At 32.4% G+C, this 24,905-nt stretch overlaps 3 protein-coding genes across 3 annotated transcripts; all 3 read right to left on the bottom strand.

The window, feature by feature from the left end:
* Positions 1 to 131: 131 nt before the first annotated feature.
* Positions 132 to 803, bottom strand: LOC139518644 (uncharacterized). The gene has a single exon (XM_071310120.1). The coding sequence runs from the start codon at positions 801 to 803 to the stop codon at positions 132 to 134; it is 672 nt and encodes a 223-aa protein (XP_071166221.1).
* An 856-nt stretch (positions 804 to 1,659) lies between these two features.
* LOC139518827 (uncharacterized) lies at positions 1,660 to 10,008 on the bottom strand. The gene is made up of 5 exons (XM_071310427.1): positions 9,917 to 10,008; positions 7,956 to 8,188; positions 4,345 to 4,489; positions 3,480 to 3,665; positions 1,660 to 1,797 (listed from the first exon to the last, which is right to left on the bottom strand). The coding sequence occupies exons 1-5, from the start codon at positions 9,987 to 9,989 to the stop codon at positions 1,694 to 1,696; spliced, it is 741 nt and encodes a 246-aa protein (XP_071166528.1). The 5' UTR covers positions 9,990 to 10,008; the 3' UTR covers positions 1,660 to 1,693.
* A 7,617-nt stretch (positions 10,009 to 17,625) lies between these two features.
* LOC139518365 (uncharacterized) lies at positions 17,626 to 22,989 on the bottom strand. Its single transcript, XM_071309918.1, has 6 exons — positions 22,911 to 22,989; positions 22,300 to 22,388; positions 20,547 to 20,785; positions 20,000 to 20,144; positions 19,065 to 19,238; positions 17,626 to 18,208 (listed from the first exon to the last, which is right to left on the bottom strand). Exons 2-6 carry the CDS (start codon positions 22,373 to 22,375, stop codon positions 18,039 to 18,041), a joined length of 804 nt encoding a protein of 267 aa, XP_071166019.1. The 5' UTR covers positions 22,376 to 22,388; positions 22,911 to 22,989; the 3' UTR covers positions 17,626 to 18,038.
* Positions 22,990 to 24,905: the final 1,916 nt, after the last annotated feature.

Below are 24,905 nucleotides of genomic sequence, written 5' to 3'. Positions count from 1 at the left end.
CCGAACATATTTTAATCGTTAACTAATGTGATATGAATTAAGTTCACAAAGAATCAATGCAAATGTCATTTTTCATACAGTTTTTTAAACAGCAACATAATAATCCTTGATAGTCTAATATTACAAGATAATCAGTGTATTGTTATTGGTCTGTTTGGAGTTTGCAGTGTAGAACTTGAATAAGGAGGTGGTTGTTGACTACTGTTGGGATAAGGAGGGGTTGTTGACCACTGTTGGGATAAGGAGGGGTTGCTGACCACTGTTGTGATATGGAGATGGTTGTTGACCACTGTTGGAATAAGGAGGTGGTTGTTGACCAATGTTGGGATAAGGAGGTGGTTTTTGACCACTGTTGGAATAAGGAGGGGTTGTTGACCACTGTTGTGATAAGGAGGTGGTTGTTGACCACTTTTGTGATAAGGAGGTGGTTGTTGACCACTGCTAGGATAAGGAGGTGGTTGTTGACCACTGTTGGGATAAGGAGATGGTTGTTGACCACTGTTGTGATAAGGAGGTTGTTGTTTACAACTGTTGTAATAAGTAGGAGGTTGTTGACCACTGTTGGGATAAGGAGGTGGTTGTTGACCACTGTTGTGATAAGGAGGTGGTTGTTGACCACTGTTGTGATAAGGAGGTAGTTGTTGACCACTGTTGTGATAAGGAGGTGGTTTTTGACCAGTTGTTGGGATAAGGAGGTGGTTGTTGACCACTGTTGTGATAAGGAGGTGGCTGTTGACCACTGTGGGGATAAGGAGGTGGTTGTTGATAAGTTGTTGTATTTTTGAATCCCTGTTGTGGAGCATTGTAACCGGAATTTGGTGGAGTGTAATACGTTCCCGTGCTTGCATTTCCTATCATGATTTTCTTGATAGAGGGTTGCTGATCACAAGGACGCTTATTAACCAAGAGTTCCACATAGTGAAGTTGAAATCATCCCTTCGTAAATTTTACGGACACCATCACGATTTGGTTGACCGTTATGGAATAACCGTTTCACAAATGATATCGGATATGTTCCTTACGTCGTAACTACAATCCCTTCCCTTTCATGAATGTGAATTAGATTATTTACCGGATTTGTTATTACATAAGCAACACGACGGGTGCCACATGTGGAGCAGGATCGGCTCCCGGAGCACCTGAGATCACCCCTAGTTTTTGGTTGGGTTCGGGTTGCTTATTCTTTAGTTTTCTATGTTATGTCATGTGTACTATTGTTTGTCTGTTTGTCTTTTTCATTTTTAGCCTTGGCGTTGTCAGTTTATTTTCGATTTATGAGTTTGACTGTCCCTCTGGTATCTTTCATCCCTATTTTATAGGTGGCACGGTAGTATTACAAGGCCCATAAGGGATAATGATAGCGTTTTTCGAATTTTCAACACTTTCTAACACTGCAAAAAAATCGTCATTCACAGTTAACCGAAGTACTTCCTCTTACTATTCAGAAATGAATTTGAATGTGTATCATGACCGTTTACTATTTTTGCTATTTTTAAAAACCTAAGGCCACTAGTGCGTTTAGGTCTTTTATCATGCAGTGAATACACAATTAAAAAAAATTCTCAAAAAACAATTTTCTTCTGTTTTTAAAATATATCATAGTTTTCTACATCTGATTCATCCCTCAGTTTGGGAAAGTATGTTAAGTTGATACTGTATTTTTTGTCCAATAACACTGTTCAGATACATTGACTTAGGTAGGGTTCACAAAAGAGGAACCTATATTCTGGAATGTAAATACTACCGTGCCAGCTATAGAAGCCACTTGGTCTGATGAATATCCTGGATTGTTTTTTCCTGAAGAATAAAAAATATTACTGTTATAAAGTCAAATTGATGCGTAAACCAATACTGTCGATCCTTGTCAAGTGCATGTATGGATTTTTCATCGTGTATTTTTTCACCATTTTCTGTCTTTTTTATATAAAAATAAAAGTTTGTTTAATTGGCTTTTGAGATGTTTAAGGGTCTCCCGTGCTTTAGGTGTATTTTTCACAAAGGTATGGCGTATATATAGATATATAATTATATTATATTTCCAGTGGCTGTTTAATGAATTGAATCATTATCCCATTCCACGCCTTCCGTGAAAAGGTAACACTACGACTATTGAAGTTATATTTTATATAGTGGATGAGGTCGAGTGGTCTAGAACGCTGAACATGAGGCTAAGCGATTTGTGCTGACGTGTATATAATGTGTGAGTTCAAATTCCGCTGATTGAAAGACAAATTTGTCAGCATAAAAAAACCATCTAATTCTAACACTGTTTGTTGTAATGTTCAGACTAAAATAATTGTATTGACATACATATACGATGTACTACCGTATTTTCTCTTTTTTGATAGTACTGTTTTATCATTAATTTTATGCATACACTGTTTCTTGCCAAGCAATCTAGTATATAGATATAGGAAGATGTGGTATGAGTGCCAATGAGAAAACTCTCCATCCAAATAACAATTTATAAAAGTAAACCATTATAGGTAAATGTACGGCCTTCAACACGGACCCTTGGCTCATACAGAACAACAAGCTATAAAGGGCCCCAAAATTACTAGTGTAAAGAGTCATCAAAGGTACCAGGATTATAATTTAGTACGCCAAACGCGCGTTTCGTCTACATAAGACTCATCAGTGACGCTCATTTCAAAATATTTATAAAGCCAAACAAGTACAAAGTTGAAGAGCATTAAGGATTCAAAGTTCCAAAAAGTTGTGCCAAAAAACCCTTCAAACGGGAAAACTAACGGTCTTATCTATATAAAAAAAAAAACGAGAAACGAGAAACACGTATAAATTGCATAAACAATTGAACGACAACTACTGTACATCCGATTCCTGACTTAGGACAGGTGTAAACATTTGCAGCGGGATTAAACGTTTTAATGTTACCAAACCTTCTCCCTTTTTCTGAAACAATAGTATATCTTTATGTACGCCGTAAATGCGTTAATGTTTTGTATTGCATTTGAATTGCTGTGAAATTACCGGGTAATTTATGGCAGTAATTGTTATATTTCTTTCTAAAAACTAAAACAGTTCATGATTATTCGTTAATACCCTACAACTGTAATTGCAAAGACAGGTGTAACTTCATCTTCAGGTTTCAAAACGTTCGGTTCAAACCAATGCTAGGAAATATCGTAATCTTGCACTAAAATTCAAGCTTTTGCTACATCTTGAAGGTCTTATTATAACGTTGAGATGAAAGTCAGCAATGCAAGCGCTATTCCTTTGCTTTTGGTTTTAATAATTGTGTGTAGGGATTTCGTCATTAGTGAATAAGGCCATATCTAATTATTTCCAATCTGTTAATACATATGTGGGTTTTTTCGTCATAATAAGACGAAAATGCGTACAAAAATTGACAATTAGCAAAAGCAAAACATGAAAATGCAATGGGAAATCGATTAAGTAGATCCCTTGGTGCGTATAATTCAAATTTTACGTTGAGGCAAACAAACACCTAAGCTTACCTCCCATAGTTTGAGACCCAGACTGTGTACTACTAGCGGAAGCTGGAGTTTGAGATATATAAGTTGTTGATCTTACATATAAACGGCTTCTAACGTGTCTAAAAGCGATTCCAATGACAACACATACAACAACAAGGGCGATAACTCCACCAACAGCGCCACCAATCGTTCTTCCATAATTGTGATCTGTTGATAGAGATAAAACCGATAACACTATCATTGCATATATTTGATAACGCTTTCAATGGAATAAAAGGTGGTATGTTTATACTCATTTATTTAATGCAATATGTTGCTGTCAAACAGACGATAATTGCATGGATCTTGCTTATGGACCATTAAATTTTTATGTTTTGTCAAGACTTATCCTTGCATATTAGTCAAACCTATTTAAAGAAGATGCACTTGAATTTTGTTTTGTTATTTTTTGAATTGGTTCACATTTCATTATGTCAGGCCCTTTATAACTGACTTTACGATATGAGTTTTGTCCATTGTTGAAGGTCACACGGTGAACCATAATCGTTTAAATCAACTTCATTTGGGATAAAGTTAATATTTTGTGATAAGTCGCATTTGTTTATATCCCAGACAAAACAGGGGACAACAATTAAGCAACTCAAATATTGTATGAATGGTCCAACCATGATCAGTTTTATTTTTTTCTATGATACATTTACTTTGAAAATATACATCTGCACGGTTAATTTATCATAACTGTGATTTTTTTCGCATGTTTGATTCGATCGTCACTGACCAGACTTTTCAAGACGAAAAGCGCGTTTGGCGAACAAAAGGTAATGTCTGGAATGTATGATGAGTTTATTGAAAGAATAGACTGCAATGAATTTGAATAAAAACTTACACGAGTATGTCTTTACAGCAGTCACTTCCAAAGTTATCTGACCTTGATATGAACTTAAAGTAGACGTCGTCAGAACTATAGCTATAATGTCGTTTGGATCTGAACACCATTTATCTGTTGGATCACCATGACTTCTAGAGTATGTCTGAAGCCGGTGAAAATCAATAATTTAGAAGAAACAAAAATCAAGTATATTGCACAAGGTTATAGAGAACATATTATTACCAAAAAGTAAAATCACAAAAAAAAAACTGAACTCCGAGGAATTCAAAACGGACCGTCTACAATCAAAAAGCAAAATCAATGCTCAAATACATCAAACGAATGGCAAAAACTTTCATATTCCTGACTTAGAAAAGGCATTTTCTCATGCAGAAAATGGTAGATAAAACCTGGTTTTATAGCTAGCTAAACCTGTAAAAACTGTATGTCAGACGCATCAAATTCCATTATGTTGACAACGATGTGTGAACGAAACAAACATACATAATAGGTTAAATGTCAAAAAAGGATAAGAACAGTATTATAATCCTAATCACTCTAAAACATCAATGACTGAGCAATATGAAACCCGCAGGGTTAGTAAATCCTGTGGAAAGTTAACCGCCTGTATTATGCAATTACGGTAAACGAGGATCTCACGGGAGGAATAAAGTAGAATAAAAGATAAAATGTTAATACATGTATACAATCATGTCCACATGTAAAAAAAATCAAAGAGCACCATCTCTCATTTACTATGCAGCTGTAATCAAAGACAGAGATAGACAATAATGCATGTAGATAATCTAACAGGAAAACGGTACTATCTATTCTGCCATAGGCGACAATACTAACATTTTCTAAATTTACCAGTTTTTATAATAAAAACCTGGATAAAACAGTTATGTGTGGTGTTAGTACTTTATTACTCTTTTTTTAAAAATTGAAGCCAAATAGTATCATGTCATGACCAATTTCAAACGGAGTGTTGTTTATGTTATCCATGCAAATCGTCATTTTACACCAAATTTACGAAATTTTGGAAGCCTTTTCGAATAATTCTATAATAATTTTATATTGTAAATTTACACACTGCAGTTATTCATAGAAATACAAAAATTATATTGTACCCTTACATCCAATCACAGCCCTCATAAGTTGACTTCCTTCACCTGTCTTGGGTACACAAAAGGCCTTCCTAATCCTGGGAAAATGTAATAGTACCATTTTCCCTAAATTAACTTCTCATACTAATTTGTAAATTTTAAACTAGCTATCATTCCGCGTCAACTAGACCATCAACGAACTGACCATCGGACTTCAGCGTAGACTACACACTTTATTGTGACCATCGCAATTCACCTCCGTGTCCTATATATATAGACTGTTATTCGCTTGAAAGGCTTACATATGTAGTTTCTGTTGCAAATGCCCTACCGTTGTCAAATTTGAAATATTATACAAACTTGGATCGGTTAGGACATTTTTGATTTGTTTGTTTGAGGACTGCCCTCAATGCAGTTATAACATCTTAACTGTCACAACCTTTGGAAATTTAGAGTTTTGCCAGTTCACATCGAAAATAACTATTTTCATTTGGCATATCTTTGTATAATCTTTGCGCCGTGTTTGGAAATTTTAAAATTGTATCAGCGTCTGTGGTGTTCGCTTAAATTGTATAAATTTCGAGATTTAGAAAAAGTTTCTCAGTTTGAATATTTTGACATGATTCATTTAACATCTTGCTATTATTGAAGAAGGGTATCTGTTATCCAAAATATCTAATATTTGTTCATTTTATAGTTATTTAACGGTGATGTTGTACCCTTTTTGACTTGTTATATATTATATTTTGTAGTGTACAGAATCATATTACATGATCCATCGCCCTGTAAGATTGATCGTTGACTATTTATTCAGTCATTTTTTATATATATAAAGTGACAACTCTACAACAGATGTATCCATCGGATCGCCATCAATGATGGTGATACATGTCTGTGTACATAATGTATATACAACTCGTCTAAACATCAACCCAACAATGTTAGATCTGTAAATTTGCTTTCGCAAATGTTTGGTTCTTCCCTCGCCGGGATTCGAATCCATGCTACTGTGATATCGTGACACCAATTCGCCTGCACTGCAGCCGTCCCGTTAGACCACACGACCACCTGGGCTCTTAAAAAGATAGAGCTTTCGCTGGCCGTTTGTTACCTTTCCACGTCAGTTTTAATCTAGCGGCGTACTGCAGTACATGATATATAAGGCATGAAGATGTTATTGTTACAGATCAGCTAAATTATCTATAGTTAAGGATCCTACAAATTAATGTTGGATACAGTCACAGAAAATAATTATATTTATAAGAGTCAGTGACAACCCTACAACAGATGTATCCATCGGATCTCCATCAATATACATGGCTGTGTACATAATGTATATACAACTCGTCTAAACATCAACCCAACAATGTTATATATATATAATGTCAAATGAATCATGTCAAATGAATCATGTCAATTCAAATTAAGACTCTATCAAAATCTTGAAAGAGACATGATATATAAGGCATGGAGATGTTATTTTTACAGATCAGCTAAATTATCTATAGTAAAGGATCCTACAAATTAATGTAAGATACAGTCACAGAAAATAATTATATTTATAAGTACGTCTGAGCCAGTGACAACTTTACAACAGATTTATCCATCGGATCACCAGCAGTGATGGTGATACATGGATGTGTTCATCATCTATATACAACTCGTCTAAACATCAACCCAACAATGTTAGATCTGTAAATTTGCTTTCGCAATTTTTGTTGTTCTTCCATCGCCGGGATTCGAACTGAGATATCGTGACACCAAATCGCCTGCATTGCAGCCGTCCCTCTAGACCACACGACCACCTGGGCTTCATAAAAATGAAGCTTCGGTGGTCGGGTGTTACCTTTCCACGTCAGTTTTAATCTAGCGTCGTACTACAGTAAGGCATGGAGATGTTATTTTAACAGATCAGCTAAATTATCTATAGGAAAGGATAAACTAATGTAAGATAAAGTCACAGAAAATAATTATATTCATATTATATACACGTGACGTTATAGAATGATAGATAAAACAAGATGTTATGAGTATCAAGGAATCAACTCGCTATCCAAGTCACAATTTGTAAAAGTTAACCATTATAGGTTAATGTACGGCTTTCAACACGGAGGCTGGGCTCACATCGAATATTAAGGTATACATAAGGGCTCCGATATGACTTTTGTGAAATGTATAAGATCTGCCCTTAACTCCAAATATTTCAAATACTAGTTTCACGAAGAAAAAACACAACACCATAAGACATAGGGCAACAACTGTAGAAGGCTTTTGACAGTCACGAGAATATATGATAAATATCGATTGGTGGACATATGCATAAAAGAACATATGATAAAAATCTGCACCAGAAAAGTCCTTTAAGCCTTTATGTATAAAATAGAAGATGTGGTAAGATTGCCAATGAGACAACTTTCTCAAGAGACCAAAATGATCTTAAAAAAATCTATGTGAGGCTGTTACTATCGAATGGAAATTTACAAAACACTGTTCAATGTAGGCAAATATCATCATACGACATACCTTTTCTAGATAGGTGGCACATTTATTGCTGTAATATTTCAGAGTGACTCCGGAATCTTCAATAGTCCAGTTTGTTGCCTTTACGCAAACTTTATATTTGTCCATTGAATTATCCAAATCATAACCATTGAATGAAACCCTACAACTTCTAAAGTGATCATAACCGCTCCAAGATAATTGGTAGGAGTGGTCCTCAGTTACGGAATGAACGCCAAAACAATCACCGAAGTGAACTGAAATAAACATCATAACCCTTTATAATTTGTTTATGTTCAAATGATTTCGAACACTAATGACATCATATCTATTCAAAGTTTTCATCATATATAAAGTAAAATTAGGGCTTTATTTCACCCCCCCCCCAAAATTATCTAATGAGCCGATTAAAGAACCAGACATAGAACATCCATATGTGTTTTAAAACTTTGATATTTCTGCATTCCATTTGCTTTTATTTGTAAATTAACTTACAAGAAGGAACTTCATGAGTTCATGACCCGCTTCAGGAACGATATACTTATTTATCCCTTGTTTCAAGCCTTACGCCAGTGTCCGTTATGAAGAAAATCTGATGAACTATACTTATATACCATCCCCAAATTACTATTCATACTACTAATATGTTAAAAATCTAGATTCAGCTGATGAGGGAGGGCATTTGTTGAAAACTATATTATGTTCTGCCAATTATCTTAGGCATTTCTCAGAGTGTATGCATTATTGTGTGTGTTGTCAGTTAATTGAGTTCCGCTGAAGGAATGATACAAAGGAGTGGGTCCAGTAAGGGCCGATTTTGGCCGCAAATTTCAGGTTCATCTAACGAAATATTTTGAACACTTTTTAAACACTTTAGTATCTATTTCAATTGATTCAATTAGTTAATGTGAAATACTTTAACTGATTAAGTCATTAAGAACGCTCCGATTCAATCTTAAATATGAAAAATCTATCAAATATGCAAAAAATCGTCACTTTTGAGATGGTTTTGTGTCAAAAATGAAAGTTGCCGCATCCGTATTCATCCTCAACCTTTATATATGTTATGTATTATCATCAAATACAACTTACATTTCAATATTATGAATGAACACAAATGCGGCCACTTTCATTGAAGATTTCAGTAATTTAGCATGACTTAATGATAATAGTACCCGATATATGTGCATTGTATTGGCAAAAACAGCCCATATTTGTGTAGCAGAAGCATTCTGCTTTCCAATAAATAGCTAAAAGATTACATTTTCAAAATTTTGTAAAACTGCTATATTTTGGGGCTAAAAAAGGTTGTTACTGAACCTACTCCTTTGCAAATCTTACTTTTTTTTATCTGAAATTGAGACGCAACAAATATGTATGAGGTTAGAAATGCCTTTTACAGTCGTTTTCCTCTACCGTTAGCGTCAAAATAGCTAATATGTTGTTGTGAATCGTCAAAATATCTTTATCATGATTTGCCCGAAGTCACTGTCTCGGCTATCCAATAGTATAAATGTATCGTAAAGTTGTTAGCCAAACAGAGGTCCATTGTTTTTACCAATATAGTATTTTCATCAGTGTCATGTCATCTATAAGACAGACTATATAGCATAATCTAGAAAATCAAAATAATATTTATTGTTTCTAATCGGTGTCATTTTCTTTAAGAATGCTAAAATATCATAAATGTCATATATATCTAAAAAAAATATTTTTTTGTCAACTTTTCTTTAAAATCTATTTATCTGGTAAAAAATAATGCTGATAATACATATAAACGAACAATTGTAGCATTAGAGACAAGCAGACTGATGAGATAGTGATCCTTAAATCGTAAACCCGGTAAAGAGATTTAAAGGTTAAAAAGTGGTCTTCATTGAAACGTCAAAATCATGTCAAGCGGAACACTCCAAATTTACATTTGTTGTTTCTATATTTTTAATGAATTCAACAAAAACTTTAGAAGATTACTATGATTAACTTACCACTATTGTCAAACCATGCTGTGACATACTCACAAAGACCAACCATTACTGATAAGGTCAAAACTACTCTCATTTTTTAATGCTGAATTCTTTCAAAATAAAAAATAAAAAACCCACATAAAACAATATCACAGAATTTAGATTTTTATGCTATTTTATTTTTTTCAATATTCATAACATCTCTGTGACGAAAATATAAAAAAATAAAAACATTATGAATTGGATATCGATCAATGATGAAGTACTGGAAATAACAAACAGTTTAAAGTAACAACGTTCTTATTGCTTATCTTGATTTGGAGATATACTGGTAATATAAAAAAAAACAAGACGTGGTATGATTGCCAATGATACAACTGTCCACAAGAGACCAAAATGACACATGCATCACCAACTATAGGTCACCGTACGGCCTTCAACAATGAGCAAAGCCCATGGTAATGTCCCATATAGTAAACTTAAACGATCACAAGTCAAGTCTTGTGTTTTCTTCAATTAATACGGTTGAGAAACAGAAAATGATAGTATCCCATAAATAAATATAAAGTTCTACACTAAAACCAATAATTAAATCATAAACTTATTTGTTCTAGAGATGAAAATGAAAACGAAAAAGGGAAAATATTACTGACTATATCTAAACATCGTTACATTAAATGAAAAACCTGTTTCTAAACCAACCTATACATAAACTGCAATAAGTTTTAATGAATAAGTTTGAAATGTACTACTTATCAAGGTCCTAGATCTTATTTTATAAAACTATATTATTGGAGAAAACCTTCTATGTATAGATATATACAATTAATGAGTTCTAATAGTCTTAGAAAATTATGTAATTTGGGTAAATTTATATTTCGTGCACAAAAATTAAGATCTAACATGCTGTAATATGTTTCACATTACCTTCTGCTATCTATGTATACTTTGTGTAGTTTATATGTTGTATGCCTTAAGTTGTTATGACTTTGGTAAATAAAGATATATTATGAAATATGTTTCATATTAAAACATTTCTTTATATAGAATTCTACTTACGAAATACTTAATAATATCAGTTTTATCAAGTACACACTGCATTTGTATTTGTGTAGGATCATTTTTACCGAGATAACTTAGATCATAATTGTATTTGTCATGTCACATGTAAAGGTGATAGTAATAGGTTTTTCTCAATTATATTGTTCATTTATTAGCTCAATCCTAACGTCAATAGTCGAGTAAAAAAAAAACACACACCACCAGATCAACTTTGTTTAAAGAAATTCAGAGTAACTTTTATAAGAACAAATAGTAAAATATTTAAAAAAAATGCAAAATCAAAAGCCAACACACATAAAACAAATTTTATAACAGCTATCGTATTCCTGACTTGGTACAGACATTTTCTTTTGTAGAAATAATGGATTAAACCTATTTCTTTCTTCATGTCATCTTTTTTCGTAAATGATACAAACACCACCGATGTTTTCACTATGTATATAAATATAGTATCTGAGATCAATTTATTGTATTCTAGGCATGACCCTACCTAGGTGGGTTTAGATTTTAATATTCTATATAAAATAGAATTATCCACCAGAGTTCAACGAAAGTCTATATACAGAACTAATTAAAAAAAGTGAAACTAGTTTGTTTAGGTATTACAATGTTTAAAAGGTTTTTTTTGTACAAAAGTTTACCTTTTAGTGATAATTGTCTATCCATGTATAAATAAAGTTGTGTTGTATGATTGCCATTTAGACAACTATCCACCAGTTTAAATGGTGAAGATATGAAAAATTATTAGTTACCATATAGTCTTGAACAATGCGAAAAAATAGAAATCGTATAATTAGGCATCGATATGAAATTTGTACAACAAGTCAAAGATAAAACCAACGACCTTACTCATTACAATACAATTTACGAAAACAAATATGTCAGACATGAACCAATGCAAACCCAAGGCATCTGACATAGGTTGTTTTACAGATAAAGAATATAGCGGGGTTAAACATGTTTGAGAATATTGAATCCTTCTGTTATATGGGAAAGTGGCGTAACACACAACATAAGATCAAACTGTTAAGATCAATTGAAAATGGCAAACATCGTCATATTGGCATGAAGCACAAAATATAACTGACACTTATAAAAAGACACACAGTGTTGATTTTTGCTTGTTATGGCACTTATCGGAGCGTTAGCCGGGTTTAAATGTTTAAGGATTACTTTCTCGTCTATTCATCTCTAATGCTACAATTGCCCGTTTATTTGTATTATTATAGTGATTTTTTTTACAGATTTTTATATTTTGAATACAAATTGAAAATAAAGTTATTTAGCATCCTAAAAATTAAGAAAAAGACTGATTAGGGACAATAACAGTTGTGAATGCACCATTTAATCGCTTTAATTAAGTTTAAGTGATTAGTATTCTGGAGTTTCTCATTGACAACATATTTGTTGAATTTGGCATTCCTATGGAAACAAACTGTGCGCCTTTCCTTGCCGACCTCTTTTTATTTGATGTGTCGGAGTTCATTTAGTCACTTGTCAAAACAAGGAGATAAAAATAGCTAGATCATCTAATTTCAAATTCAGATACATTGATGAAAGAGGGGCGAACGATACCAGAGGGAGAGTCAAATTCTTGGATCGAAAATAAACTGACAATGCCATGGCTAAAAAGGAAAAAAGACATATAGACAAATAAAAGTACACAAACACAAAAATCAAAACATCTCTGATTGGGTTCAATTAATAGATCCTCCAGAACCAAAAATCAAGGAAAATAAGGCTTCCTCTATCCCATTTTAGACTTATATGCTCAGTGTGAACACAGGCTCCGTGTTGAAGATTGTAATTTGACCTATATTGGTTTACTTTTACAAATTGAGACTTGGATGTAGAGTTGTCTCATTAGTACTCATACCAGATCTGCTTATATTTATATATACGTATTTCAAGTGAAATTATGATAAAGACTATTGTGATGACAGCAATGTTTCATGAATTACTCAAACATACATTATTTGAACAGCAAAACCATATAATTTAATCAATGTTTAGTAGATAGTCTAAGAAATTCGGGAAATACTCTGCAGTTATGTACATTTCGCCTTCGATAAATAAAGTAGTATATATTGAGTTGTAAGAAAATTAGGATAATTTTTACTTGTTTTTTTGTAGAAAGTTTTTGCACATCTACATTATTTGTGTAAACTTTTGGATAATTTAGTCAAAGACACTATATAAACTATTTTTTTCGAAATTGTGTATATGTTCCGGACCATATGAGTATTTGGACCATACGCGTATGGTCATGACCATATGCGTATACTCATATGGTCCGGCCATACGCGTATGGTCCGACCGTACGCGTATGGTCGGACCATATGAGTATAATACTCGTTTGGTTATTAACGGGCCGGACCATATGAGTATTTGGACCATACAGGTATTTTTTTTAAAATTATATTATAAAAATTTCAATAATACATAAACTTTATCTTAAAAAAGAAATTATGGTTACATGACAATGTATTATTTTTATAATTGAAATACTATGTACTATGTAAAATCAAATATTGATGCCATAGTTAGTTTTCATCTCTTACTACATTCTTGCATGTAGGCTTGGGTGACATTTACTTCCACATGGTATCATAGCTTTTTTGCATTTTCAAGTCTTGGTTGTGCACGATCTTTTTCATTTACACCTTTTGTTAAAGTCGACCTAATTGCCATTCACTCGTAATAACAAATCGGTAATGAACATCGGTAATGACCCCGGTATAAAATGTGTTTATTATAGTTTTGACAAGTAAGTAAAATTAACTATGTGAAAATTCTAATTTTTATTAAGCTAATCTTTTTATTATAATATATTAATAAAATTACCTATATGATAGCGTCTTTTTAATGAACGGTCATACCATATGAAGAGTTTAGAAGTGTTAAAAGTAAACTCCGGACATTTATTACTCTGAATTTGTCAAATGCTATCAATGTTTTTTGTCTTGAATATTTATGACTTTCTTTGGCATTTTCCCCTTAATGAACACCCTCAAGTTGCAGGTTACAGTTTTAATTAGGGATTCATAATTTATTAGCTTCACACGCGTCCATCCAAAATAGATCGAAGTGAGGTTCTACTACATGCCAAACCATTAACTTTAACCATCAGATAAGCTCAAAACTATACAGAAGTAAATTATTAGTGCAGGTAAAACAGGAAATATTAAAGTTCTAGGTCCATCCACAGCAACATAATCCCCTTTTCCGTCTTGGTTGACTTATTCACTTGATCAAAGTCTTAAAACTCGGTGGTTTAAGTTGAAACATTGACTTGTAGATACGCCTCAAACGGCATGGTTGGTGATGGCTTATGCTTTTGAACGCAACAAGTGCATTCGTCTACACAGAAATTGGAGCCTTGAGGGTTAGTTACTAATTTAATCACTACCTCAACAGTGAGGTTGTTAGTTCCGAAAATAAAACACAAAGTCAGAGAATAATACAAACCAAATACGCCCAAGGCTGGTTAAACCTAAGGAAAATGACACCGTAATTTGTCGCAAAATAATACATTTTTACAGTAAATAACTTTAAAATGCTCACTACTGGGTTTATAAACTGGAGAAGATACTTCCATCAGAAGGGATTCGACCCACTTGTAAATTATCGTCAAAGATACATGACTTATGATTTAATACAACAGACAAGTGTTCCCATAACATACTTTTTACAAAACAATTGCAATGCCATCTAAAAAAACAAAGTTGAAGAGAGTTGAACTACCCCCCACCGAAAAAAACCCCAACAAAACCCAAACGAATAGCTGTACAGAATACGGCTGACGATATAAATATATTGGTGAAATCTGCTAAAACAGATAAAAATATTGAACAATAATGCGTTTTCCGAAATTTGCATTGTCCAAAAAAAAAATTCATCATGTATTGATTATGGATGACATAAGACATACACATTTAATAATGAAGAAAAGTGAATTATACGTTTGGTTTTGCTAGAATTCTTTAAAAAAAATACCTTTGATAAGTTTTTTAAACAGAAAAAATCTAAATGTGACATTCAGTATATTTATTATGGCAATATATTTGATGATCATGAACATTTGTGTCTAAGTATGATAACAAATAGACTCATCATAGATACCAGGACTTAATTTAGTATATACGCCAGACGGGCGTTTCGTCTACAAAAGACTCATCAGTGACGCTCGAATCCAAAAAAGTTAAAAAGACCAAATAAAGTACGAAGTTGAAGAGCATTGAGGACCAAAATTCCTAAAAGTTTTGCCAAATACTGCTAAGGTTAGCGCAACTACATATGCATTATAAAGGTTAAACTATTGATGTAAAATATTGTATTTGTTATCCCACAATATTATAAGGTTATGTCAATCCATAATTAAAGTTCTCTGATTTGAGTGTCTTGTACCATTCGATAACCAAATCATAGACATATTTCTTCAGTATCAATACAAGTATACATAACGGACCATGGTATTGACTGAAGTATTAGAATTGCATATATCTTTATGATATGTAAAGTTACTTTAATCTTTATTAGAATCAAATTCAAATTTAATTTGGTATTTTCGAAAAAAGAAAACTATTAGTTCACAATAGTATGACATCCAACATAATCAAGTTATGTATTATGTACTGGTTGTCCCGCTACCGGATAAGGAGGTGGTTGTTGTCCACTTGTTGGATAATGCGTCGAATTGTGGTAGCTCTGTTTTGGATCAGTGTAACCGGTGTTAGAAGAAGGGTAATAGGCACGAGGAGCTGCTTTTCGAAATTGTGTATACATGTCCTGTTTGACATTTTATTTATAACATTTAATGGTCTGAATTTACCAAAGCTATCAATGTTTTTTGTCTTGAATATTTATGTATTTCTTTGGCATTGTTCCCTCTCATGGATTCATAATTTATTAGCTTCACACGCGTCCACCCAACATATATTTGTGTGAGGCTCTACAACATACCAAAGCATTAACTTTAACCATCAGATAAGCTCAAAACTATACAGAAGTAAATTATTCTGCAGGTAAAACAGGAAAATACTAAAGTTGCAGGTCCATCCACGTCAACATAATCCCCTTTTCCGTCTTGGTTGACTTATTCACTTGATCAAAGTCTTAAACCTGGGTGGATCAAGTTAAAACTTTGACTTATAGATACGCCTCAAACGGCATGGTTGGTGATGGCTTATGCTTTTGAACGCAACAAGTGCATTCGTCTACACAGAAATTGGAGCCTTGAGGGTTAGTTACTAATTATATCACTAGCTAGTCAAAAGTGAGGTTCCGAAAATAAAACACAAAGTCAGAGAATAATACAAACCAAATACGCTTAAGGCTGGTTAAACCTGAGGAAAATGACACCGTAATTTGTCGCAAAATAATACATTTTTACAGTAAAAAATTTTAAAATGCTCACTACTGGGTCGGTAAACTGGAGAAGAGACTTCCATCAGAAGGGATTCGACCCACTTTTATAATATCATCAAAGATACCTGACTTATGATTTGATACAACAGACACGTGTTCCCATAACATACTTCTTACAAAACAATTGCAATGCCATCTTTTTCTTGTCTCCGTATGAGCATCTTTTTAAGGATCACCACCATGAGTTATGGCGTATAAAGGAGGACATTTGGAGCCTGTATCGGTACAGATTAATGTGAGCATTTGCCTACCCAATTCCCCAGCCAGGCCGTGACGGGTCTTATTACCAGAAAGTTAACCTTCCCTAAACATAATACAATGCAATAAAATAAAACATAGCAACTCACACACTCACCTGATTCGGTCAGTCCTAAAAGTATAAAAAGTGTATTTTTCTATGTATCAAATATCCTTTTTTAAATACGTGTGTTTTAAATGGGAAAGGGTCACCCCGGATGCCCCACAAATGCCTTGGCGAAATACGTCAAAGGTATTAACGACGAATCGGTTAGGACAAAATCTACCAAACCGACACTACCAAATGTGCTGCTGTATCAACGGTAGAGGAAAGCCGAAAAGCCTACTGAAAAGGATCTCGGAAAGGAACTAACGATCCATTAGGAGAACAGCAAGAACTCTCAGACTTCAAATGATAGGTCTGATAGTTTCCATTTGAAACTACTAATGGATCCCATATGGGCAGAGAACAAGTCTTTAACATACCTGAAAATATCTACAGAGGTTTTCCTCAACAAGAAGATAATGACCTTAATTGAAGGTATATAATTTATGGATGATAAAATGCATCCAAGAAAGCAATTTAGAAGACTAATTTGGATGATGTTGATGAAAACTCTCTGCAAAAATTCGTCCGTTCTCATCGACATCCAACGGCTCTCACCATCTAAAAAAAACAAAGTTGAATAGCATTGAAAACTACCCCCCCCCCCCAAAAAAAAAAAAAAAAAAACAACAACAAAAAACCCACCAAACGAATAGCTGTGCACAATACGGCTGACGATATAATTGTCTTGGTGAAATCTGCTAAAAACAGATAAAAAAATTGAACAACCATGCGTTTTCTGAAATTTGCATTGTCCAAAAGAAAAATCACGTATCGATCATGGATGATATAAGACATACGCATTTAATAATGAAGAACAGTTAGTTATACGTTTGGTTTTGCTAGAATTCTTTGAAATACCTTTGATGAGTTTTTAAACAGAAATAAATCTAAATGTGACATTCAGTATATCTATTAGGGCAATATATTTGATGATCATGGACATTTGTGTCTAAGAATGATACAAAGCGCAACTACATATGCACTTTAAAGGTTAAACTATTGATGTAAAATATTGTATTTGTTATCCCATAATATCATCAGGTTATGTCAATCAATAATTAAAGTTCTCTTATTTTAGTGATTTGTACCATTTGATAACCAAATCATAGACATATTTCTTCAGTATCAATACAAGTATACATAACGTACCATGGTATTGACTGAAGTATTAGAATTGTATATATTTTTATGAGATGTAAAGTTACTTGAATTTTTATTAGAATCAAATCAAATTCAATTCGATATATTCGAAAAAAGAAAAACTATAAATTCACAATAGTATGACATCCAAAATAATCAAGTCATGTATTATGTAGCTGGTTGTCCCGCTACCGGATAAGGAGGTGGTTGTTGTCCATTTGTTGGATATTGCGTCGAGTTTTGGTAGCTCTGTTTTGGATCAGTGTAACCGGTAGTAGAAGCAGGATAATAGGCAGGAGGAGCTGCTTGACCTGGTGGGTAACCCGGATTACTGTATCCTAGAATAGCGACTTATTATTATTAATGAAGAGATAAACATGTTCTACTCAGATTTATACCTATAACACAAGCTGTAAGAACTATAACTGTCGTTTAAACATGATATGAACGGAATGTGGTATAATATTGTTGTTTTATGTTTAACACGAATATGCGCTTATAAATAAGAAAAGATGGTGAATAAAAACTTCCATTCAAAATTTACCTGAAATTGATTTGAAATTGGGCAATCAATTAACGAAAATGCATAAGCTGCCGACAGTAAATAACGATTGAATTGAAAATACATTATTTAGAGAATAAATGTTAAAATTTATATTTATTGTTTTGATATCTCGCGAGGTTTCTCGTTACGCTTTAATAATAAGAATAAACACTCTTTCATTTGGCAATTTTAAAAAACCTGAAAAATATTATACCAAAAAAAATACTGTGCTAACCTTATTATCATAAATATAAAAAAGAAGATGTGGTATGATTGCAAATGAGACAACCATCCACCAGAGACCAAAATGACAAAGAAATTAACAACTATAGGTCACCGTACGGCCTTTAACAATGAGAAAAACCCGTTCCGCATAGTCAGCTATAAAAGGCCCCGAAATGACAATGTAAAACTATTCAATCGACTAACGGCCTTATTTATATAAAAAGAATGAACGAAAACAAATATGTAACACATAAACAAACGATAACCACTGAATTACAGACTCCTGCAATGGGACAGGCACATACATACATAATGTGGCGGGGTTAAACATGTGAGCGGAATCACAACCCTCCCCCTGACGTGGGACAGTGGTATAAGTTCCCTACAATATAACAGCAATTGAAGTAAACAATAAAGTTGCATACCTCCCTGGTATTGAGAACCAGATGGTGCAGTAACAGAGGTAGCAGGAGCTCCATATGATGCTGTATTTCTCACATATGAACGTCTTCTACATGCAATTCCAATGATAATACATACAGCAACAAGAACAAAAACTCCTCCGACAGCGCCGCCAACTGTTCCTCCATAGTTGTAATCTATTGGGAGAGATAATAATAATGGAACTATTTATTAAATTATTTTTATTTTAACTTTTGTTGCCTAAAAATGAAAAAAAGAACATTTGATAAGTTTGGTACCTCCAGACAACGCACAAAGCCAGGCAATTTGAAAGCTAACTGTGTTTAACTTCTTCAATATGTGACCGAAATGGACCTGCAATGGATGACAAAATCCAATCATTGGTGAACTTTACCTGATGAATACGAAATCTTAGTTTCTAAATAAATCTAAGGATGCACTTTGATGAAATGAAAAAAAAATAATCAAAGAAACAAAAAAAACTATATATTTGTTTTTCATTTAAAGTATTGTAACCAATCAGACCGTTGTTTTTTTTTCTTTCAAAAGAAAACACAGTTTATCGTCAGTGCCTTCTGAATAGTCTTTATTTCTTAATTTTGGAGGTCTTGTGATGAATTAAAGTTGGTTAAATCCGGTTCATTTTGGACTTATCAATCAATCAATAAAGATAGAAGTAACTGAATTTAAACTAGAGTAGAAAAGATAGTTATCCACTGATCTGGGTGTTTCATGTAGCATGAAAATGATGATCAGTAGTACGACTCGCCATCAGACAAGTCATACAAAAACATTGAACTTTTATTGGATGTTTCATTCCCTTAAACCTTCATTTCCTGTATGGTAACATGTTTTTTTTTACCTTCTACATATATAATGACACTTGACCATCGGCTAACCACTGTTGCCTTAAATCTTTTGTCACTAAAAAACTTACAAGAGTATGTCTTTACAGCTGTAACTTCCAAGGTTATCTGCCCTTGAAATGAACTAGACGAAGAAGTCGTTAGCATTATATCTACATAGTCGTCTGGGTCTGCACACCATTTATATGTTGGATCACCATAATTTCTAGAGTATGTCTGAAACAGATGAAGTTTGGATATTTTTTTCTTCAAATCTCCTACCATCCTATTTCAAAATATCATATATAAATCTTTATAACCAAAGCAAGTATCAAGATAAAAATTTGAAAACTTTTTTTTAGAAAAACATATTTTATAAATTTTCGAGATGGAAGAATGTATTTGTTTCGCAGTCTTCTTTTGCAAAATGATAATTGAAAGTTTAAAATTAAGATATTTCATTTTTTAGTATTTCTTATAATTTTGCTGTTTTAACGGAGAAAAAAAATGAATTCTAGCCTTCAATATAAGCATAGTGCAGTATCCTATCGTTAAATCAATGTCATTTGAATATTTTTAAGTAGATTTGTCTGATTTGCATTCATACCGAATGTCTTTATTCTAAAATTCTAATCATACCTTTTCGATAAATGTAGAGGTGGAAAAACCTCCGCTGTAATACTTCAAACTAACTGCAGAATTTACTATATGCCAGTTTGTTGCCTTTATGCATACTTTATAACTGTCTAAAGGGTTTCCCGAATCAAAACCGTGGAAAGAAACCTTACAACCTCTAAAGTGATCATAACCGCTCCAAGATAATTGGTAGGAGTGGTCATCAGTCACATCATTAATGGTAAAACAATCACCAAAGTGAACTGAATTATAACATATGATAATATTTAGTTTTTTTTATAATTATTATTACATGACTTTAGACATATATAAAAAATTAAGCCTCAAAATTACTCTATGTCTAAAAATCCTTTGTTATTATACTTGTTTAAATTGATAACGGTGTTAGTGTCTAAAAACTAAGAGCAGTTTGCAAAGTTGATAATCGACCATCTCTGGGTTTTTTTTAACATTTGAAATATTGCTGATGTAGATATTTCAAAGATACTTTAATAAAGTTATAAGTTTCACTGTTAGTGTGAGTGTGTTTGAGGATGATGGCAAAATTTTAATATGAAAAATGATATCTTTGCAAAATGATTTATGAAATATACAAGGATACTATTTAAGACTGGCTGCAATTACATTTTGCCTTGCTTATATGAACATCAACAATACGTGAGCTACTATTTTGCTCCAATTCACAAACAAAAAGTATGATTTTTGTTTTTGTTCCTTTTTCTTCCAGTTTAGTGGTTTTTTTTTTATTCTTATATGCAATGAAAGGTTTGGTTTAGATATGCAAGGTATAACATTTTTGGTCACAAAGCTGAACGAAAATTTTAAATATAATTTTTTGAATATTCTTGACATCTTGGGAGCTTATGATTATAAAAACAACATCGATAGCATGAAGCAAACAATAAAAATCTTGAATAATACGATGTAAGTGCGATATAAGCGCTGGTAGTATAAAATTATATCATTGATTTGCATTTAAACAAGATTTTTTTTTCAAATCTCTTTGATATTTATGATTTTTTTTTATATTAATGATAATCATATAATAATAAATTAATTTAGGATGTAACACGTCTTCTGATTGGTTGACGTTATTTTGTTATCAACCCATAGACATAATTTAATCATGTGACCGTGACCTAATCAACGTTTTTTTTATGGTTTTCTATGGTTTCAAATGGAAGTTAGATTAAATTATAAGAAATTACTGTAATATTTTTTTCTGTCTATTGGAAATAACATAAAAAAATGTGGTGCACACTGTTAAATAACCCGCTATGCGCGTTATTCAGTGTGCACCAATTTTTTTTATGTTATTTCTTCATAGACAGAAAAAATATTACAGTCATACCTTAATAATAATAATAATAATAATAATAATAATAATAATAATAATAATAATAATAATAATAATAATAATAATAATAATAATAATAATAATAATAATAATAATAATAATAATAATAATAGAAATAGAATTACAACAATATTAATAATAAAAATGATAAAAAAAACACTGCATTTTTCTTGAATTCAACAGATAAATTGTAATAATTTTTTCTGGGTTATTTGTATAGATTCATCTTTATTCTAAGTAAATACAGAAACTTTCTTCAATACAAAGACAAGTTGTATTAAACACATTTGATGTTAAGCCGCTGTTTTCTTTGAATGTCATGTCTTAACCTGTTGTCAACCTTAAATTGCCCCTGAGAGAACATGTCTTAAGTATGAATAACCTTCTTTATCAACTTACCACTATAGTCAAACCATGCTGCGACAAACTCACATAGAGCAAACATTGCTACTAATGTCAAAAATACTTTCATCATTCAAAAATGGATTCTTGTAAAAAAAAAAGAGGAAAATATAGAGATTATTCTGGAACCGTCAATCGTTTCAATGTTTTCAAATTACGTATTACTTTCTAAAACATTTAACATGACTTTCGTGATAAATATATGAGTGGATGAAATATAATTGGATTTACTCTAAACAAAGTTGTAATGAAATACATAGGTGTAAAGCAATTGATCAAAGTAATTGTGATGTTTTACTGGTGATCTTGTTATACTTACACATACAATATATTTTTTAAAGGATAGAGCGATTCCGAAACCAAACTTTTTAAATATACACAGGTGTTGTAACATTCATTTACCATTATAAGAAAGAAATTAAAAAGTTATAATTATATGTTATGGGGAAAATACAACTAGAAACAAATACCATGGTTGTATTAAAAGAAATCAAGAAATAAAATTGAACATGAATTTTCACATAATATCAAGACAATTTATTATAAATTAACATGTAAATATGAGTGTTTCAAATTCAAAATATTCATTTACAAAGAATTAAACATACCAGCACACAAACATATATCAGAATGTATCAAGCGTTTGACATAGGTTCATGTCATATTTGTTTTTGATAACACTATCAAGATTATCTCGATCATGATAATAGGGTCATGTCTCAGTATCTTATGATGTCTGAAAAGTATACAAAGGCGCTCGTCATAGGTGTTTAGTTGTTATTTCATCATGCCATAGTTTTCTCAATTCAACAAATCATTGTTTGACAACAAAAATAGTCTTGTTTCTTCACTGCGATATTCTATCATTTTGTAACATATAAACTAACCAACTACTTTTTTCTAATTTCGGATGTAACAAGTTATTCAAAGGTTATTGACCAGAAAAAATAGCGATTTTACCAAGTCGAAATTATTTATCACCTGTGACATAAAAAAGATAACCCCATGCCGAAAAGAACAAATCACTAAACAACAATAACATTACAAAACATAGATAACTAATTATTGGTATACAATCCCAACTCAAACTGAGTGTTCATTTTAGGTCATCATAAAGGATCAGCATATTCTGCTTCGTCACGTTTCTGGTTGTAAATAGAAAATACTTTAATAAGTAGAAGTCGGTAATATCTCAATCGAAGAAAATTAGATGGGTTTATGGGAACACCAAATGTAACATATTATTGGTAATATGTAATAAATTCATTCCATAACTATCAATCACCAGTAAGCTATGACGGTGTTCGAATGGCTTCGAGTGTATCATTTGGAAACTCGATGTAATAAATTCCTTCCTGCAACCCTCTATAAATGATATCATTATAAGAAACACAATAAAACACGATATATCATCTCAACTCGGAGATATATATCCTATATGCTGGAGTTGCGGGCATCTTGCTGAACAAAAGGAAAGTTCACAAGGGTGTAAATTGACATATTCTCTTTTTTGTTAACAGTTTAGTTCTTAACCATCCCTCGTTGTCAATTTCAAGATTAAAGTTAAGATACGAATCAGACTTACCTGAATTTGTGGAATTATATATTTCAATTTCACTTAAACATATGCAATTAGCAAACTTTGAATTATGAAGTGAAGGTAAATCATCTACTTAACGGACCGTGATCTTAAGCTTGTTATCAGCTTCTTTCTATGTTGGTTGAGAATCTCCAGAGTCTATAGGCATAAAAAAGCAAGTCAGTAAGTTATGTGGGAATTGTATTCCGATAAGAAAACGTGTCTTCCAAGCGTAACACAAACAAAACCGATATATAAATAAGATTTCATGATTGTCATTTATTTTACAGACAGAATCTGACTTTTACATAACAATTCCTGGGTCAATGTCACTGCTTATGGTTTGTTTCCTAGAGTATCATTAGCCAAGTAGTCCGGACTTTTGTGTAAAGACATGAAATATCATTGATGTTCTTATTCTGTAAATAACTGTTATTTAAATATATTAAATATTCCTCGAAATACAAAATTTTGTTTTCTTCCCGGACATTAGATTGCCTTAGATGTAGTTTAAACTTTTTAGAAATTTTGGTTTTAATGCTCTTCTATTTTGTTTTAAATTTAGCTGTCCGACTTTTTTCACCTGAGTTCCACTGCTTAATATTATTTAGACGAAACGCCCGTCTGGTGCAGCAAATAGATGGGGTGTAATCATGCCTTCAGGGATTATCGACTTTACGTTTTGTATTTTTCACGGAGTTTGGTATTTTTGTGATTTAGACTTTTTTCAGTTTATATTGTTTATTCATATTCTTTGAGGTGTCTCAGGTTTCTGCAATTAGTATGATTCTGGTATATTGTGACGTATAAAATTTTATGACGTCAGACACGCGAATCAATGAATGTTTTTGTAGATAGATGTTTTTGTGTTCTGTTAAATTGTTCCTTTTAAAATTGTTACACGATGATGACTGCTGAACCCATATTTTGACTATTTTATTTATTATGTCTGTTTAGTTCATCATTTTATATATAACGGAATTTGATGAGACTGTCATCAAAGTGAGAGGGTTAGCGTTATAAA

Source organism: Mytilus edulis, chromosome 4, assembly GCF_963676685.1.
Source record: "Mytilus edulis chromosome 4, xbMytEdul2.2, whole genome shotgun sequence".
NCBI classification, from domain to species: domain Eukaryota; kingdom Metazoa; phylum Mollusca; class Bivalvia; order Mytilida; family Mytilidae; genus Mytilus; species Mytilus edulis.
Note: the sequence above shows the minus strand (reverse complement) of the source record. Positions and strands in the feature narration are given on the sequence as shown.

Excerpts from the sequence above, each read along its gene's own strand:
- LOC139518644 (XM_071310120.1), bottom strand. The coding sequence starts at position 803 with ATGCTCCACAACAGGGATTCAAAAATACAACAACTTATCAACAACCAC.
- LOC139518365 (XM_071309918.1), bottom strand. The coding sequence starts at position 22,375 with ATGATGAAAGTATTTTTGACATTAGTAGCAATGTTTGCTCTATGTGAG. Across the intron at positions 20,145-20,546 it reads CCTCTACATTTATCGAAAAG|ACATACTCTAGAAATTATGG; the intron begins GTATGATTAGAA and ends CATCTGTTTCAG. Across the intron at positions 18,209-19,064 it reads TGGTTCTCAATACCAGGGAG|GATACAGTAATCCGGGTTAC; the intron begins GTATGCAACTTT and ends TCGCTATTCTAG.
- LOC139518827 (XM_071310427.1), bottom strand. The coding sequence starts at position 9,989 with ATGAGAGTAGTTTTGACCTTATCAGTAATGGTTGGTCTTTGTGAGTAT. Across the intron at positions 4,490-7,955 it reads GTGCCACCTATCTAGAAAAG|ACATACTCTAGAAGTCATGG; the intron begins GTATGTCGTATG and ends CACCGGCTTCAG. Across the intron at positions 1,798-3,479 it reads TGGGTCTCAAACTATGGGAG|GAAAAAACAATCCAGGATAT; the intron begins GTAAGCTTAGGT and ends TTTATTCTTCAG.